At 47.1% G+C, this 15,901-nt stretch overlaps 2 protein-coding genes across 2 annotated transcripts; both read right to left on the bottom strand.

Moving 5' to 3' along the window:
- Nucleotides 1–6,278: 6,278 nt before the first annotated feature.
- LOC128303010 (serine/arginine repetitive matrix protein 1-like) lies at nt 6,279–11,412 on the bottom strand. Its single transcript, XM_053039863.1, has 3 exons — nt 11,347–11,412; nt 6,332–8,998; nt 6,279–6,290 (listed from the first exon to the last, which is right to left on the bottom strand). Exons 1-3 carry the CDS (start codon nt 11,410–11,412, stop codon nt 6,279–6,281), a joined length of 2,745 nt encoding a protein of 914 aa, XP_052895823.1.
- A 2,789-nt stretch (nt 11,413–14,201) lies between these two features.
- Nucleotides 14,202–14,462, bottom strand: LOC128305196 (uncharacterized). Its single transcript, XM_053042531.1, has one exon. The coding sequence runs from the start codon at nt 14,460–14,462 to the stop codon at nt 14,202–14,204; it is 261 nt and encodes an 86-aa protein (XP_052898491.1).
- Between the last annotated feature and the right edge of the window lie 1,439 nt (nt 14,463–15,901).

Genomic DNA, 15,901 nt, shown 5'->3' on the forward strand with positions numbered 1-15,901 from the left:
CGATCTTTTTTTTTTGTTGCTCCAACTGCGAACTTCAAACGCCACAACACTACACGTGGCGTTGGTCATAAATTCTACCGAACCCTAAAATTGCACCATTAACTCCGTTTCCCCTCAAACCGGATCGGCGGTGGCGGTGGGTGTATAGACCGTGAAATATGGTTCTATTTTCGTGCCCACTTAACACTTCGCCCCTCGTTTTGCGGGCGCTGCAAAACCGCCGCGCAGCGTTGATCTTATTTGCTGCAACCGTGTCCGTGCAGGTAGCCAGCGATCGGTTCGATCACATTCCGCCGAGCTCGGCCAACGCTGACGTTAACTGTGTTGCACTCCCCAAAAATCAGTTCTCCTTGCAAGGGGCTTGCAAGGGGTGGCAGTCACACACTGATCACCCTTCGCACTCTCCGCGCATGATAACGATGCGATACGGTAGGCCCGGAACCGAATCCGGCAGGGGTTGTACACTCTCCGGACACGCGATCGGCTCAAAGCTTCCGCGGCAACGATCTTTCAGCGACTGACTTAATGCGGTTCGGTTGAAAGGCCAAAAAGCTCGACGGGGGTTTATGCGGTCTTTCATTCTCTCGCGCTCTCCACGCATGCAAGACGTTCGAAGGGTGTTCTCTGCTCTCCGCAATGCTCACTTGCAACGCTGAACCAACACCACCACGATGAAACGCTTGCCTTGAAACGGGTTTTTTGTCCCCCCCGCCATTCCCATCCCGACCCTTGCGGGGTACTGGGACCGGGACCGAGACCGACCGGTCACCGGCTTCTTCACGGAGCAGGGCCGGTCTCCATGGCACACCTGTGTAGGTCATCCCGTTTCGGTGTAGTTGTCCGATTTCAGTACGCTGCCCGTGCACCATTTCTTTTATTTTTCACCCTTAAGGGAACGGTGGGGCGTGTGTGTATGGTTCTACCCCAGCACACATGCTGGCAGGGTGTTAAAAATCAAGAAGACACGAAGCCGGGTCTGTCACCGCTTTTGCACGGCGAAATACGCACACACACACACATGCAGGCGGCGCATATGTGGCCGTCTAAGGTTCCCTTGCTGCAGGATTGCATTACCAAGGGCAGAGTGTGTGAAGGGTGGTTTGTCGCTATTTCTATTCTAATTGAACTTTTCCACTCATTCATCGTCATGCGTTTGATGTAGAGCAATTATTAGCAAAAATTGATCGTCTCTGGATGCGCATGAAACATGTATTGTCTTTCGTTATCGTGATCAATCATCTTGATCTTTAAAAAACCTAATGATTTCTATTTTCTTAAAGGACATGTCGCATTCAATTAATTTTTTAATGCAGTGGTCAGCAAATCTCTGGGAGCCGCCTCTGGGATTTTTTTTAATACAGATCATCAAATTGTCGATTAAATTTGTTGCTTCAAAATGGTTGAAAATGGATGGTTTTTGTTACAAAAAAAGTCCTTTGAAGTTCCAACGAACTAAGCTTTTTCACAACGGAAAGTCAAACAGCAACCCTCATGTAAAATTTTACATAACCTTTAATGTTCATATCAACTTTAACACTCTCAATACTCCCAATATTTAAGCAAAAGAAAATTTAATTTCCTTCCAAGGAATCATGGTCTTCTTTCGACGTTCTAAGTTTTCATTTTTCCTCAATTAAAAAACGAAAATATATGCCACAAAACCATCATTTTACACAACAGTGCATAACGTAACTATATGGCAAAAAACCTTCTAGTATGGACTATTTTTATTCCTCTGAGGTTCTTTATTTTAATGTGCATTATTTAGAAATTATCAATTATTCATTAATCAGTGATGTATACACTCATTTAATAAAAATTATTTGTTCCATTATATCACATTCAGTTCTTCAATTAAAAGTGAATGTTCCAAAGATTGCCATACATAAAAATACACATAATTTCGCATCAAGACATTGATAATTGCACGGTAGGAATAATATTCTTTTCAAACATGCAGATCCTTTCAAACTACTAACTATATAAACGTTATTTAAACTACTTATTATTTAAACCGTTTTATCATAAATTGCCGTTCCGGTACTTAACTAGAAGGAGAATTTGGCGAGGTGAGTTAAAAATAACTTAACGTTAAGTATACATTTTTAAAGAACTCTAAAAATTGTTGTCTCTTCTACAAAAACAAATGATTGTTTATTTATGTACTGTATTTTAACAAATTTGTGTAAAATTGTTATAAAATAAATGTCCATGGTAATGTTCAAATATTTTATACCAAATAACAGTTGCACAGTTTCGGTAGAATGTCCGCAATGCAAGCCACACTTTAAAATTATGTCCAACCCCAGTCAACCTAATTCCAGCTGACATCCAAGAACTAGTGCCGAACATACGCTCGGTAGTATGCGTAGTACCCAGCAATGCAGTGGTGGTGTGCCTTTCCTGTACCATTTCCAAGTGGCACCGGTGCTACGACAAACAATGTTGCCTTTCGAAGGCCAACAAAGAAAATGATCATTCGCGGAGCGTGCAATTTCCTGTCCTGTCCTGTCTCTCTCTCGCTTTGTCTTTTTCTGCCGACATTGCTTGCCCTTGTGATGTACCGGGTTTGGGGGAGTTATGATCAAATATTGACCGTTTCGCGTTAGTTCGCGGTTTGCTTTACTCTCCAACCATTGCCTGTACTAAAGCGGCTCCTGGACGCGTCATGTAGCGCTCGGGCCCTGACGCATCGTACGCGATATGTTTGTGTTTGCCGAGCGGACGCACAACCGGAGAGGAGGGAACGATGGTTGGTCTTTTCCATATGTTTGACCGGTCGATACCGATCGCAAGCGGGGAAAGATGGATGATTTTGCTCATTGCTGATGAAATAATGACTATTTTTAAAAGCGTATAAAAGTTGTTTAAAAGCATCCTACAAAGGGGCGAGATTCAGTTTACGCTTTACGTCAACCACCGTGCGTACGATGGGTTGCATATATCGCTTACGGAACACGCACGGAAAATGCGCAGCAAGTTTTTGGGGGTAAGTCGGCGATGCGAAATATATTCGCAAACATGTGGTTTTCTTGTGGTCTATGGTACCGAGCGTTTCGCAAGGCCCGCCCGATCCTCAATTATCAATTTAGATTAGCAACTGGTACCATCTCGTTGTATTTATTCAGACGCTCTTCGTGTTATAATTAGTAACGAGAAGCGCGTGGAAGCAATTATAAATTAAAATCTCATTTGATACAATTCTTATGATTGCTGCACGCTTTGCACGTGCAGGATTCGGTCTCGATATAGTTGCTTTCTAGAACAACCCACAGCTAATCGGTTTGTGGACATTCAACCAACCGTCCTGTCATAAATCTTGCGATGCATGGAAATATTTCAACCATGCTAATTTTTACCATTTCTGTTGTCCAAGCAGTCCCAAAGATCGGTCTTCCAGGTGGAACTGCAATGCAAAATTGCAAACAGTTTTATTATTCCACCAGTTTATGCGATTAATCCACCATGATCATTATGGTATCCACCTTTCACTAAACCGATGACATGGAATAATTCCCTCAATCCTGATGATAACTCGCAAATTTCACCTTATGGATGTGCGTATGTAGGTCAAGCTGGGTCAATAACCCAACGTTTACATAAAACTTACACATTTACGCATCATTTTTTTGTGTGTCATTTCTTCATAATAAAAACTAACATTATAGCATCACTGCGTGTGAGAGATAGTTGGCAAAACATGCGATTTTGTGTTTTAAAATAGCACCTGGATGGGAGAGCAAATGGCAATAAATTGCCATCACACCACAAGTAACCCGCAACGTTCCACATCAGACGTATTCTATTGCAGAACGCATTCGAAACTGTTGCCAACTAGCACAGCGCCTAGTGAAAAACGTTACATTTGCTTCTATTTTGCATTTGGCGGTTTTAGCAGAAATGTTCATTTCGCATCGCCCACGGTCGGCGGAAAAATCACACAGACGTGGGTATACGTGTTGGCTCATCAGATTCCAAGATACAGACGGACATTCAGGAAATATGGCAGCATCATAATGGATGGATAAATATATTATTGCCTAATTTACGTTATTTAATCACGGACTTAATTACTTTCTCGAAATTGCTTTCTTCACATAAAATATAATAAAATTAATTTAAAAATGACTTACCGCGCCCGATTTGCGTTGCCTGTAAAAGAAAGAAAATGAAAATGAGTGTGGTGAATTTTTCCGAGAAACAACAGTATATTTAGCAAAGACACAAACCCTCCTTCGTGGTGTGTATGGGATAGATCGATCTTGTTGAAATTGGTACTAAAATATCGTTGTACTAAAAACCAATATCGAACTTAAATGAGCAATTATACTTTTTTTCTCTCTCTTTCTACTTTACTATAACTTTTCTTGAATTTACTTAATTCTCATCAAACTATTCAAAAATAATTGTTCTTTTCTATTACCTAGTTAATGATATTAACAAACGTATTACGAATATGATGTGTTCTAAAAGTCTGTGTGGCTGTTTTTTAACCTTATTTGCACTATTTACATATACTTCCACAATAACCTTACCTCTGTTGTCCAGCATAATCGATAAACTGTGGCGTACTGTCATGCACTCGGACGTCCTTCGGTGTGATTTCCTGCAGTCCATCCATAATAAACATCCTATCCATCATCGGACTGAGCGGATGGCACGAGCCACCCAGCAGATCGTCAATGTTGGTGTGACGGGAAATGAACACCGGCGATTGCGTGTCCTTCCGTCCGCTCAAACTACCAAGCTCGGTAGTGCCATGCATGCCATTTTCTACCGACGCGGACACACCGGATTGGCCGCTCACTTGCAGCGGTACAGACATCGTCGAGGGAATGTTATCGTACGGCGAAGCCCGACCACCGGCCTCACCTTCCGGGCTGGCACGATCGCCCAGTGGTGGCGTTTCGCTGGTAATCGGTTCGATCGTATACTCGCCGGTGGGGAATTTCGGCAAACCGGCCACAAAGTTCGTGATGTTTTCCAGCTCCTGTTCGACCTGCGCCTCGATGTCAACGTGCTGCAGATCCGCTTCCTCTTCGCCGTGTTGCTCGACGAAGGAGGAAAGCTTGCGCGGGCTTCCGGCACCCTCGTCCGGACTGTCGCCCGTCATCCACCACGCCCGTTCGCCGGACTCGATGCGCGTTATGCGATATTTCGTAGGGCTGGTCTGCTTGCCGCTCGCCTTCGAGTTGAAGCTGTTCGATCTGCTCACGACGTTCGATTTGGATCCCGAGCGGGAAACCGGTGCGTCGGACGTCTCCAACATCCACCAGGGTCGTTCGCCCGATTCGATGCGCGTTATCTTGAACGGTTTCGCTTTCACCGGGCTGCACTCGCGTACCGCGTCGTTGGCATCCACCAATCCGTTGTCGGCAGTGCCATCCGTCGCCGGGGTCTGTCCCAGCTCGTTCACCTTCTCGGAGCTGTACAACCACCACGCTTTCTCACCCGACACGACACGGGTAAGCGTGACGCCTTGGCTACGCGGTTCCGGAGTGGGCTCCTTCGACGGTTCCCGGCTGCCCGATGTGCTGCTCGGACTGCTTCCCGAAGTTTGATCTTTGCGCGACAGATCCGCCATGGCCTGTTCCCACCACGCCTCATCTTCCGCTTCCAGCTTAAACACCGTGTAGCCAGGACTCTTCCCACCACCACCCGAGGCTGAGTCGGGCGTTTGTTCCTTACTGGGCTGCTTGCTGCGCTCGCTGGACGACTTTGACGCGACGTTCTCCGTGCTCTTCATCCACCAGGCCCGCTCGCCGGATTCGATGCGCGTCACCCTAATCGGACGGAAGGGACTCAACGTTTGGCTCTCGAATATGCTCGTGGCCGTAGTACGGCCATCGTCTGTCGCAGCATCGGCCCCGCCAGCCATATCCGGTCCGGCCGTACTGGACGGTTCCGTCGAGTCCGGTTCCATATCCGGAACCGGTTTAGCTCCCTCATCTGATAACCACCACGGCTTTTCGCCCGATTCAACGCGCCTGATGCGATAAGTGTAGCTACGCGCGCTCGGGACCGACTCCTGCACCGTAGCCGTCTGCTCGTAGTTGCCCGAGCGTCTCCACCACATCGGCTGCTGGTATTCCGCGCTTGGCCTCTGGCCACTCTCATCACCTTCCTTTTGCTGTCCCTGTTCCTCACCCTCATCGTCTTCGTCCTCCTCGTTGCTGGAGTCATCCTTGATGCTCTCCATGTAGTGTGTTCCCGCCTCCCAGCCCGATTTCCCGCTCGGGTCCGCCGCCAGACTCTCGGACATGCTGGTCGTGCTGGCATTATCGTACCAGCTGGTCGCATTGCGGTTTTGATTGTTCACAAAGTTCGTGGCCAGCTGTATCGCGCGCAGTAGCAGCTCATTGTTGGCGTTCGAGGCATCCGTCGCGGTGCTGAGATCGTCCTGCTCGTTTGGCGCCGTACGCGTGATCGACTGCTCGCGGTCTGTATCGGTACCGGAAGAACCGCCGGTGCTGCTGGTGTCTTCCGAGCTGGACGATGCGGATCGGTCCGAGCGTTTCGCCACCTTGGTGCCATTCTGCTGCCGTACGTGTGGAATGCGACTTGTCGATCCGTTCGTCTCAGCGACCGGCGTTGCGGTGGAAGCCGACGAGCTGGAAGACTTGCTTGACGATGTGGAAGATTTGCGCGGTCGGTCTGGAGCTGGGCCCATGTTCAGGGCGGACTTGCGGAAGTCTTTGTTCGCGACAGACCGAACTGGTGATGGGCTATCCTTTGACGGTGCTGGAGGAGGCTTTTCAGGAGATTTCTGTTTGGGTGGCGTCTTCTGCTTACCACCCGGGGAGCTTACCGTTGACGAGCGGCTGCTCGTGGACTTGCTGTTGGATTTCGACAGGCTAAGCTCTTTCACTCGGGCTGCTAGTGTTGATAGCTCCCGCTTCTCGGGTGCATCGCTCTTCGAGGAGCTCACGCTTGTTTCACGGCTGAAGCTTGGGCTATCGCGGCTGTAGCGCGAAGATGCACTTGAATAGCGCGTATATCCAAGTGTCGGCGATAAAGTTCCATACTTTTGGTCTACGTACGGAGACCAACTGCGGGTCGAAGGTTGTCCATAGCGTAAATATTTGGTCGAATCGTCCAACCGATCCGATTGGATCTGTTTGTCAGCCGTTTCAACCGGTAACAGTTGCTTCTGAATAGTCTTTTCGATAGTCTTGCACATCTCTGCCCTGCGGGCTCTTATCAGCGGCGTTGCACCCGGTGGCGTTGGGGACGTGCCACGCGTTACAAGCGTTATTTCGATAAATATCTTCGGTTCGGGCTCAACGCTACTTTCCGTTTCTTCCGACGATTCTTCGGACGATGAGCTGGTGGCGGTGGTTTCCGATGATGTAGATCCCGCGCGCTGTTGATCATCGTTCGGGACTGGTCGTGGTTCGGGCGAAAAGATCTGACTCGCCGTCAACGGTGATGAGCACTGCGAAGGTTCTCGGGATTGTGAGTTCAGTCGTAGCCTTGATGACGGACGACTCGTTCGTGCCGCGATTGCCTCACTGGATGTCATGTACGATAGTGCAAGATCCGCCAATGGACTCTTCGGAACAGGGCTAGCACTAGCACCAAACCGGTTACCAGCGCCGAGTGCACTATTCGAACGTCCGTACGGTCGATACGCTCCGGGTCCGCCAAGTCCATACTTCTCACGGACTGACTCGGCCGGGCTTGGTTCACGAGAGGATCGGCGTGGAACCGTCGCAGGACTTGGATCCCGACTGCGAACTTTACTGCCGACACTGGGACTTGGATCACGCGTTTTCCTTGCACTTCCAAATGTCGATGGCTTCACTAGCCCAGATTCGTTGCCTGTGCGAGACGCACGTGCACTCAACGCCGATGCGGAGCGTTTCGGATCCGCCGGACTTGGGTCTCGCGATCGCACCTTACTCGCATTACCGAACGTTGGGATCTTTCGCCCTTCGGCTGGACTGGGATCGCGTGACCGAACACCCGGTCCCGTTTTGATCGTTATGGAGCTGGTGAACCTCTGCTTTGGATCGGCACCACTATTCGTCTTGCTCTGTTTCAGCTGCTGCACGGGTGCAGGACTCGGATCGCGGGACCGGGTTGCTGTGGCGATCATCTTATTGGCTAACTGAATGCGTCTCTGCTCCATGGGACTAGGTTCGCGTGATGTTCTAGTGCGCACTGTAGGGCTTGGATCGCGCGATCTTGCCCGACTCTGTCCAAACGCCGTCCCGCTCGATTGCCGTCGATACTCATTGGGAGCACTCTGTTGCGGTAGCTTCGTACCGGACAGCTTACTGGCGATTGCCAACGCGTATCCTCCGGTACGCTTAGTTTCCACCGCAGGACTTGGATCACGCGAACGTGCCTTTTCGGTGACGGTGGTGGGAGCCGGACTTGGATCGCGATGCCTGCTACGCTGGGCGATAGAGGTGGAAGAGTTCGTTCTCGTCGCTGGACTCGGCTCACGGGACTGTTCTCGCGCAACTCCAGCGCGTCCATATCGGGTGGTGAACGTCACTGGCGGCGCATTTTCTTTCTTCGGCTTTACGCCAGCGTCTTTAGTGGATTGAAGCTTACCGGCTGCACCACTCTTTGTGGAAGAATCGTCGGCAACGTCCTTGCTGGAACCGTACTTTGCCGCTATCAGAGAGGACTTCTTCAACGGTGCCGGCTTGCTTTCCTTTAACTCTGCCTCAAGCTTCTTGGACGTTTCGATCAAACGTTCCTTCTCGCGGTCACGTTCCTTTTCGCGTTCTCTCTCCCGTAACTCGCGCTCCTTCCGTCGCTCCTCTTCCTTTGCCTTGTCTCTTTCCCGTTCCTTTTCTTTATCGGCCGCCAAACTCGAGTACCGGCTGATGAACGAGGAAACGGTTGAGCTTGGAGCAGTGGTCGACGTGGTCGAGGTGGTCGTTGCTCGCGGTGACCGGTAGCTCCCGGAAGAGAATGATGGACGGTAGGTGCTCGTGGAACTCAACGAACCGAACCGGGACGTAGTTGAAGGTTCGGTCGAGAACTAAAACGGGGAAATGGACAAACGAGACGTGTAAGTTTCACTGATAGAAGACTATCACTAACAAGGTTATATTACGAATAAAGTTAGAAACTTATAATGCAAATAACAACAGATGAGTGCGAATGTACACTTTAGCACATGAATCCGTTAAGGCGTCTTAAGAGTCTTCACCCTTAACCATACAACGAAGTTCTACTCACCATACAAACGGAACATAAAAAGAACATCACATTGATTTATGGTAATTCCTACTAGCGCCAGCAAATAAGTCTTTGGATGCCAGCAAAACGGTTGCATTGCTGAAACATGCCGTTACAGCAGAACGAAACCCTCATCCATCAATCTTCTGATACCAGCCCGCCCTACAAGAACCTGCATGTGCTAAATTCAGACATGCATCTGCAATGCAAACAAGATATCCGCGATTCCTGGCGCCAATTTCAAACTTGTATCCGTTCGTTTTTCGGTTTATTTCTTTTCATTTACTTATGTCGGAGCTCAGGTTTCGTCGACGTAAGAATTGCCAGTAACAGCGTTAACCAATCGTCACCTAGTCTACCAACAGTTGGCATCCATGTTAATCCTCTACCTCTACTCTAATTCCTCACAGAATTTACCGTCACGCTCGTGCAAGTGTTGCCGCTATTCGACGCAAGGGACTCGCAATACTTACAGAAATAGCACGGAAGAACGCAACGACGTAAATATCGCTGGCAAGCCAACCTGTCAATCAGTGCCGGGGCTAAACCCGGCGTACTCGCGTTTACGTTGCCACTATCGGTGACGACAGTTGATCGCCATTTTACACCGCGAACACTTGCACGGAAAGATACAACAAAGCCGGACACATTCAAACAATCACATGGAAGAGACACAAAACCAGTCGGTTGGAAAATGGAGATCCACTCGTAGAACACACCAATTCCCTTACCAGACTTATCAGTAGGTTATCTGAAGTAAGGAAATCGAACAACACCAACAAGAATGCAAACAGACAAAGACAAAGACGGGATAGGGGACTTGACAATTTGTTAAACAGAAATGTAACTGTTTCCATTTGGGAATGGGAGGAACAAAGCGTAACCAAACCGGGGATTAGAGTAAACAAATCAATGTTGGATGAACGCACAGAACCATTTTTTTTGGGAATTGTGCGAACATTACACGGACCACAGGGCATGGAGGGGCGAACTTTTAAGATACATACTCTTGAACTCCGATAGGAGCTTGGCAGACTAGACGATGCAGAATATGATGATGAGCCTGCATTGTAGCTCGACGTTGACCAAGGATACTGAAACGGACCGGAACACATGTGTGTATCAATATCAAGCTTATTCTCGCCACCTGTTTCTACATTGCAGGTAATTGGGTTCAATCCGTGGAAATGTTTCGATCACTTAGTGTTCATCTTTCAAATGAAGTGTGCTAGGAAGTGTAATAGCCCCCTGTTTATAGTACATCCGTCAGTATAGAGTGAAATAGTGGGGAAAATCGGAATAGTGCGTTTGTTTATAATGTCTATAATATCTCCAGTGAATGCTTCTTCATTTTAGCTCTGGTTGTTGTGGAATCTCTAGACATTATTTTACCGTAGCTGGATAGTCAAATTCTGCATCCGGAATGAAACGTTCTAAACGGGGTTTGAAGTTGGGTCTATTGTGAGAAAACTTGTACGTAATGTAACAATAATGTAATACTATCTACAGTACGCAAGACTGACTCTCCAGCTATGGGTAAATAAAGTTACAGAAAGCCAGAAGTGCCAAAGTCAAGATATCTTGAGGTTATTGTGCCGATAAAAAAATGTACTGAACAACCTCCTACAATAGATAATCGTTTTTAATTACAGGAATTTTTATTTGAGAAAAACTCACTATAAGAAAAACTATAGGTAATGGAAGTAAACAAAGGATTGTTAGAGTCAATAAGAAAGATGGGATCCTAAATAAATAAAAACATTCTTCAAAACTTCACCTAGTTCTTCCTATTTCTTTTAATTCCATAAAACTGCTCAAGTCCTTTTCGAACTTTGCAACATCAATATAAACATATTTATTTACAACACCAAACTCCTGCTCTACATTACACCAAAAGAGACCCAGCAATCAGATGGCTTCATTCTATAACTACTTAAAAACTGGGTTGCGTACCGGTACCTTCTACCAATATTTGGCACAAACTGGATTTGTCCAAACCACATGACGGACCAGAAACTAATGCAATAAACCATGCTCCTAATGACTTCCAAGATATATATAGTCCTCCTTCCCAGCGCATGACCTGTTTTTCTTCGCGAATGCAATTAAAAACTTTAATGATCTCTCGCGAAAACTACGCACACATACACGATCGTCCAAGACTGCATCCCAGCCGCGTGGAATGGGTGCGAAAAAGTTCCACTTTTGCCACATCGTAAGCGGTTCCATCGGTATCTCGATAGTACACTTACCGAACCGGTGTTTGATGTACTCTCTCGAGTTTAACGCCTACGGGGGTTGAGATAAAAGGCAACAAAAAAAGACACACACGTGTAAACAATACTTGCAACGAAACGCTTTGCATCCATCACCACAGCCTGTAACACGTTTTATGAGCATCGATGTGTGCCGTGGACGCAATGCTATAGCAAACCCATCCTTGTGATTCGGCACACTGATTTCCACAATGCTCCCAGTGGGGGTGAAGAACGTTGTACAATGTGTGGACTTTGGTCGGTGGCGTAAAGAAACCGAGGGGACTACGGGTAGGAGTGTCATAAATTGCTCCGGGTTCGTAAGATGTTGGCACGTCCCCGTGTGATTCATAAGTACAGCGGTGCACGGCACTGATGGGCGGCAGTAGCGCTGTATGTTCGTGGCATGAGCATGAGTTGCCCAGAATGGGACAAAAAACTGCTCTAAAATAGAACGATCGACTGACTCAGAAACACGATGACAACGACGGTGCACTGTACGCGGTGACTCCTCGATGCCTAATTTGTTACTCATAAATTGGGAAGGATTGGTAAGCGATTTTCCCCTGACTGCTTGTCCGTCGGTACGGTAATGACGCAGACATACCATTATTTAGGGCAAGAATTAGAAAAGAGTTTGTCTGTAACATTAATCTTGCTTCGTTCGTACCTTTTAGGTGGCTAAAGAGTGTGTTAGTGTGTAATGTTTGCGGGACAATTTCCAGTCAGTAGTAATGGGAGACATACAGTCGACAAAACGATTTGTTTAACATTTTACTCCAATCTCAAAGTGTATGAACAATTTTATATAAATTTCATACCCATATGCCCAAAAATTAAGAAAATATAGTCTAAAAAGTAAACTCATCGATCGATATGCAAAAAACAGTTAAATTTAATCATTAAACCCACATAAGGCTCTAAAACCTTTTAATCGATTAACTCCAAGTTCTTTCAGCTCTTTTTTACACCATGTTTTACTACTGGAAAAGGGTTTCTTTTTGAGTTAGAAGAATTTTAATGACTGTTTGGTTTATGTTTTATAAAGATTTGATTTGAAGTTCTAAGTACACGCTTACTTTAAGTTTTAAGTATTAGTAAAGATCTAAATTGTATTAAAATCATTTATAGAAGCGCTAGATTTCCTTTTAGAATATTTGTGCATATTATTAACCCAAAATCATTCCATAAAAACACACAACCTTACGTGTGTTGTGTGCTTTTCACATACAACTTCACGAAAACTCCTGCAATGCAATATTGAGGAGAGTAATTATTAAAAGAAAAACACTTCCTATAAGAGGTTCTGAGTGTATATCTCCCATTAATCAATCTGTAAAATGGAATTCTATTGAGTTTTTTCATCAACCTTTGCTTACATTTACGCCAAATCAAACGGTTTACTTACATTGTAACTTCGATATGACATTTTGCTAGCTTTCGTTTAGATCCGTGATGATGACGTGGTAGGAGTCGCTTGAACGACGGCGTATTCGATCTCTGCCGCGTCTATGTATGTTGTCGTATTTTGCTGATGATTTTTCCTAGCTGCAACACTGGCATATTTCTCTCACGACACTCTCAATGGAACGCTCACTGCATAAAATTGTTACCATTTTACACCACACGCTGTGGAATTGCTATTGTTTAATACACTTTGCACTCTTTTGCGGTTGCCTAAACCCGAACCTCTTTGATACTTTTACACACTTTCACCACAGCTTCCAACGCATTTGATTGCGTTCCACTTCAATTCCAACTATTGCAACAAGCACTGAACGACCGCACGATGACTGACACACCGGAATAGCTGGAAGCAGCGAAGAAAAGTGGCATTAGAACGTTGCAAAACCATCGAACTTCACACACGAAGAATCCTCTTCACTCGCCAGGCCCACTTGTTGCATCACACACTCTCCCTGCTGCGGTGCTGACTTCACACTGATCGATGCAAAGTTTCACTACAATCCGTGGCGATGTGTGGACACTACCGCTGAGCCCTAGATCGGCTAGATCACTTCCCTACCCGTCCCGGAACGCTAACCACCAAATGGATCGCCCTTATCTAACGGGAGCGCGCTTAGAACACACCTCGGCACAGACACGGCGATCGCGAAGTATCTTTTTTTCGCAAACAAACAGAAAATAAACGCACTGCTACGCCGATCCGCACCATGTGGTGTTTGCCCAGGGAATGTTTTTTTCACTCACACACGATCGCGGCAGAACTGCAACTGGCGCAGCATGGCATTTCTCACCGTACGTCCCGAGCTGATGCACAAAAAGTGCGCACAAACACCCATACACACACACTTCCAGTCAAAGGAGAGTCGTGAGTGGCAAAACTATTCTGATATTTTTTCCTCACCACACGTTTCCGTCGCGTTGTGTTGGTGCAAAAGTCACACCGCGCGCATACACGTCGCACGCACACGTTCGCACGATCATGCACGCATACAATGTTCGCTCATCGCTGCCGGTTTTCACATCGGTGTGGACTAATTCGCTGGCGCAGTATTATTTTTAGATCCTGCCTGTTCGGTGCTCCTGCTGTCACTGCGTAGAGTAAACACCGCATTTGAGACAACAGAAACATGCGAAACATACACCTTGCGGCCGTACCCACGTAGCCACGCAGCCGCTCGTTCGGTCGGCCCGTGCTAGACAAACAGACTAATGGGAACCTGTGTGTATGTGTGGGAATATAACAGCCGCGTGCGCTGGACAGATAATTCTCGCCCCGGGTGCTTATCGGAAGAAGTTATCGAACAGATTCAGCTGATTAAAGCCGGGCCCGTTCTGGAGCAGCGCGTACAGATAAACGGTGTAGATGTAGAACCAGGGCTGAAGGTGAAGCCGTTTCGCAAACAGGAAACCGCTGACGGAACGCGAAGAGCGCAGTACGGCCGCCGTACCGCCGTACAGCAGCTTCCGCACGAACTCCCCGACCAGATAGACGACCGTGACCAGAAGCAAAATGCGGCGCAAGTGTATCAAGAGTATTGCCATCACCAACCGTCCTACGGTCGCCAGCAAACGAACACAACCTTTACACAGAAACACACACAAACACAAGCTGCTTGCCTTTTCAAAGACCACCTTTTGGCACACAGGATTCGATTCGATCGCTTTCGTACACGATCACGCACGATTCATTCGATACAAATAACATTCGACACTGCGGTTTAATGCAACGCAACAGCCCGATTCGATCGTGAAATTCGTGACCTTTCACGCCGCTCTGTTTTCGATTGCGTTACTGTGAACGTGCGCGTTTACTCAATCACAATCAGATTCGCAAATGGGGCGCCCCGTCGGTGTGCGCTAAGACCGACTCGATACATGGGGCTCCGTCACGTCGATTCGTGTTCGCTTCCTCGGCGAAGCGGTTCGTTGATACTGACGGTACCCGGCCAGATGGTCAACCACCTGAATGTGCCACTGGGAACGACAAACTTCAATCACTCGATCGCATGTAGATCGGGGAACGACCGGCACCCGGTGACAAACACCGCCATAAAGTATTGGACATGCGCGCATGTCACCGCAGGACACTCAACACATACGCAACTGGGTGACGTATCCCTGAGAATGACACCAAAACGAGTAGCAGTGAATGAAATGTTGTTTGTACTGTTGATTGCTATAAAAAAGCAGGAAGAAGAAAGAAAAGATTATGGCAAAATTATAGCATCTTGTATGTGCTCTCTCTTGTCTACTAATCTCAACATTAAAATAGAAAATTAATTTTAAATCTGAAAGAATTCATCCCAAATTCCGTCTGCTACGAATCGAGAACGGGGGGAAAAAACGAAACACATAAAACAATGGACATTCCAATGTATTGGACTCCGGACCAACATCGTCTCCCGTACTCCATTTCGTACCCACATTGAGGCATTCGAACAGTTCCAAATCAAACACATTCTTCGCCCAACAGCTTGCAGCACCGTGCGTTCGTTCGCACAACCGGAAGACGGTAGACAGTTTGCTGTTTGGTGACTTATATTTAGAGCCGTCTTCAATTTCACTGGCCGTATCTTGCGTTCGCGGGTTTGGTTCGTGCGACGGCATCTATTGCCTGCGCGGTGCCAAACCGCCCCGAGCGGTAAGTTTCATCCCCGTCCCCGATGGAACGAACCGAATCCGAATCGGTGCGGTTGTTAAATAAATAACAATTAAAGTGTCAGATTAGCGCCCGAACATCGGTGGAAATACGGTGATGCCGGTGATGTGCGCTTACCGACGAGAAATGCACATGCAGGGAGCGCAGCGTTTCGTAAAGTCGACGCCAGTCGTACTTTGGGGCACTTTAAATTGCTTTGCAGCAGCGAAGCGGCGTGCGTTTGCTTCCGAGCATTCGATGACAATACGCTCTAGGTGGGTACGCAATGCGCGTGAGGAATATTTCAAGGACAGACCGTCGTCGGGGAAAACTATTTTTGACA

The sequence above is a fragment of the Anopheles moucheti genome, chromosome 3 (genome assembly GCF_943734755.1).
Source record: "Anopheles moucheti chromosome 3, idAnoMoucSN_F20_07, whole genome shotgun sequence".
Classification (NCBI taxonomy): Eukaryota; Metazoa; Arthropoda; class Insecta; order Diptera; family Culicidae; genus Anopheles; species Anopheles moucheti.

What these genes read in the sequence shown, in the direction of transcription:
- LOC128303010 (XM_053039863.1), bottom strand. Translation starts at nt 11,412, where the DNA reads ATGTGGCAAAAGTGGAACTTTTTCGCACCCATTCCACGCGGCTGGGAT. An exon ending in ATGCAGTCTTGGACGATCGT is followed by an intron (nt 8,999 to 11,346) that starts GTATGTGTGCGT and finishes TCCCCGTTTTAG; the next exon opens with TTCTCGACCGAACCTTCAAC.
- LOC128305196 (XM_053042531.1), bottom strand. Translation starts at nt 14,462, where the DNA reads ATGGCAATACTCTTGATACACTTGCGCCGCATTTTGCTTCTGGTCACG.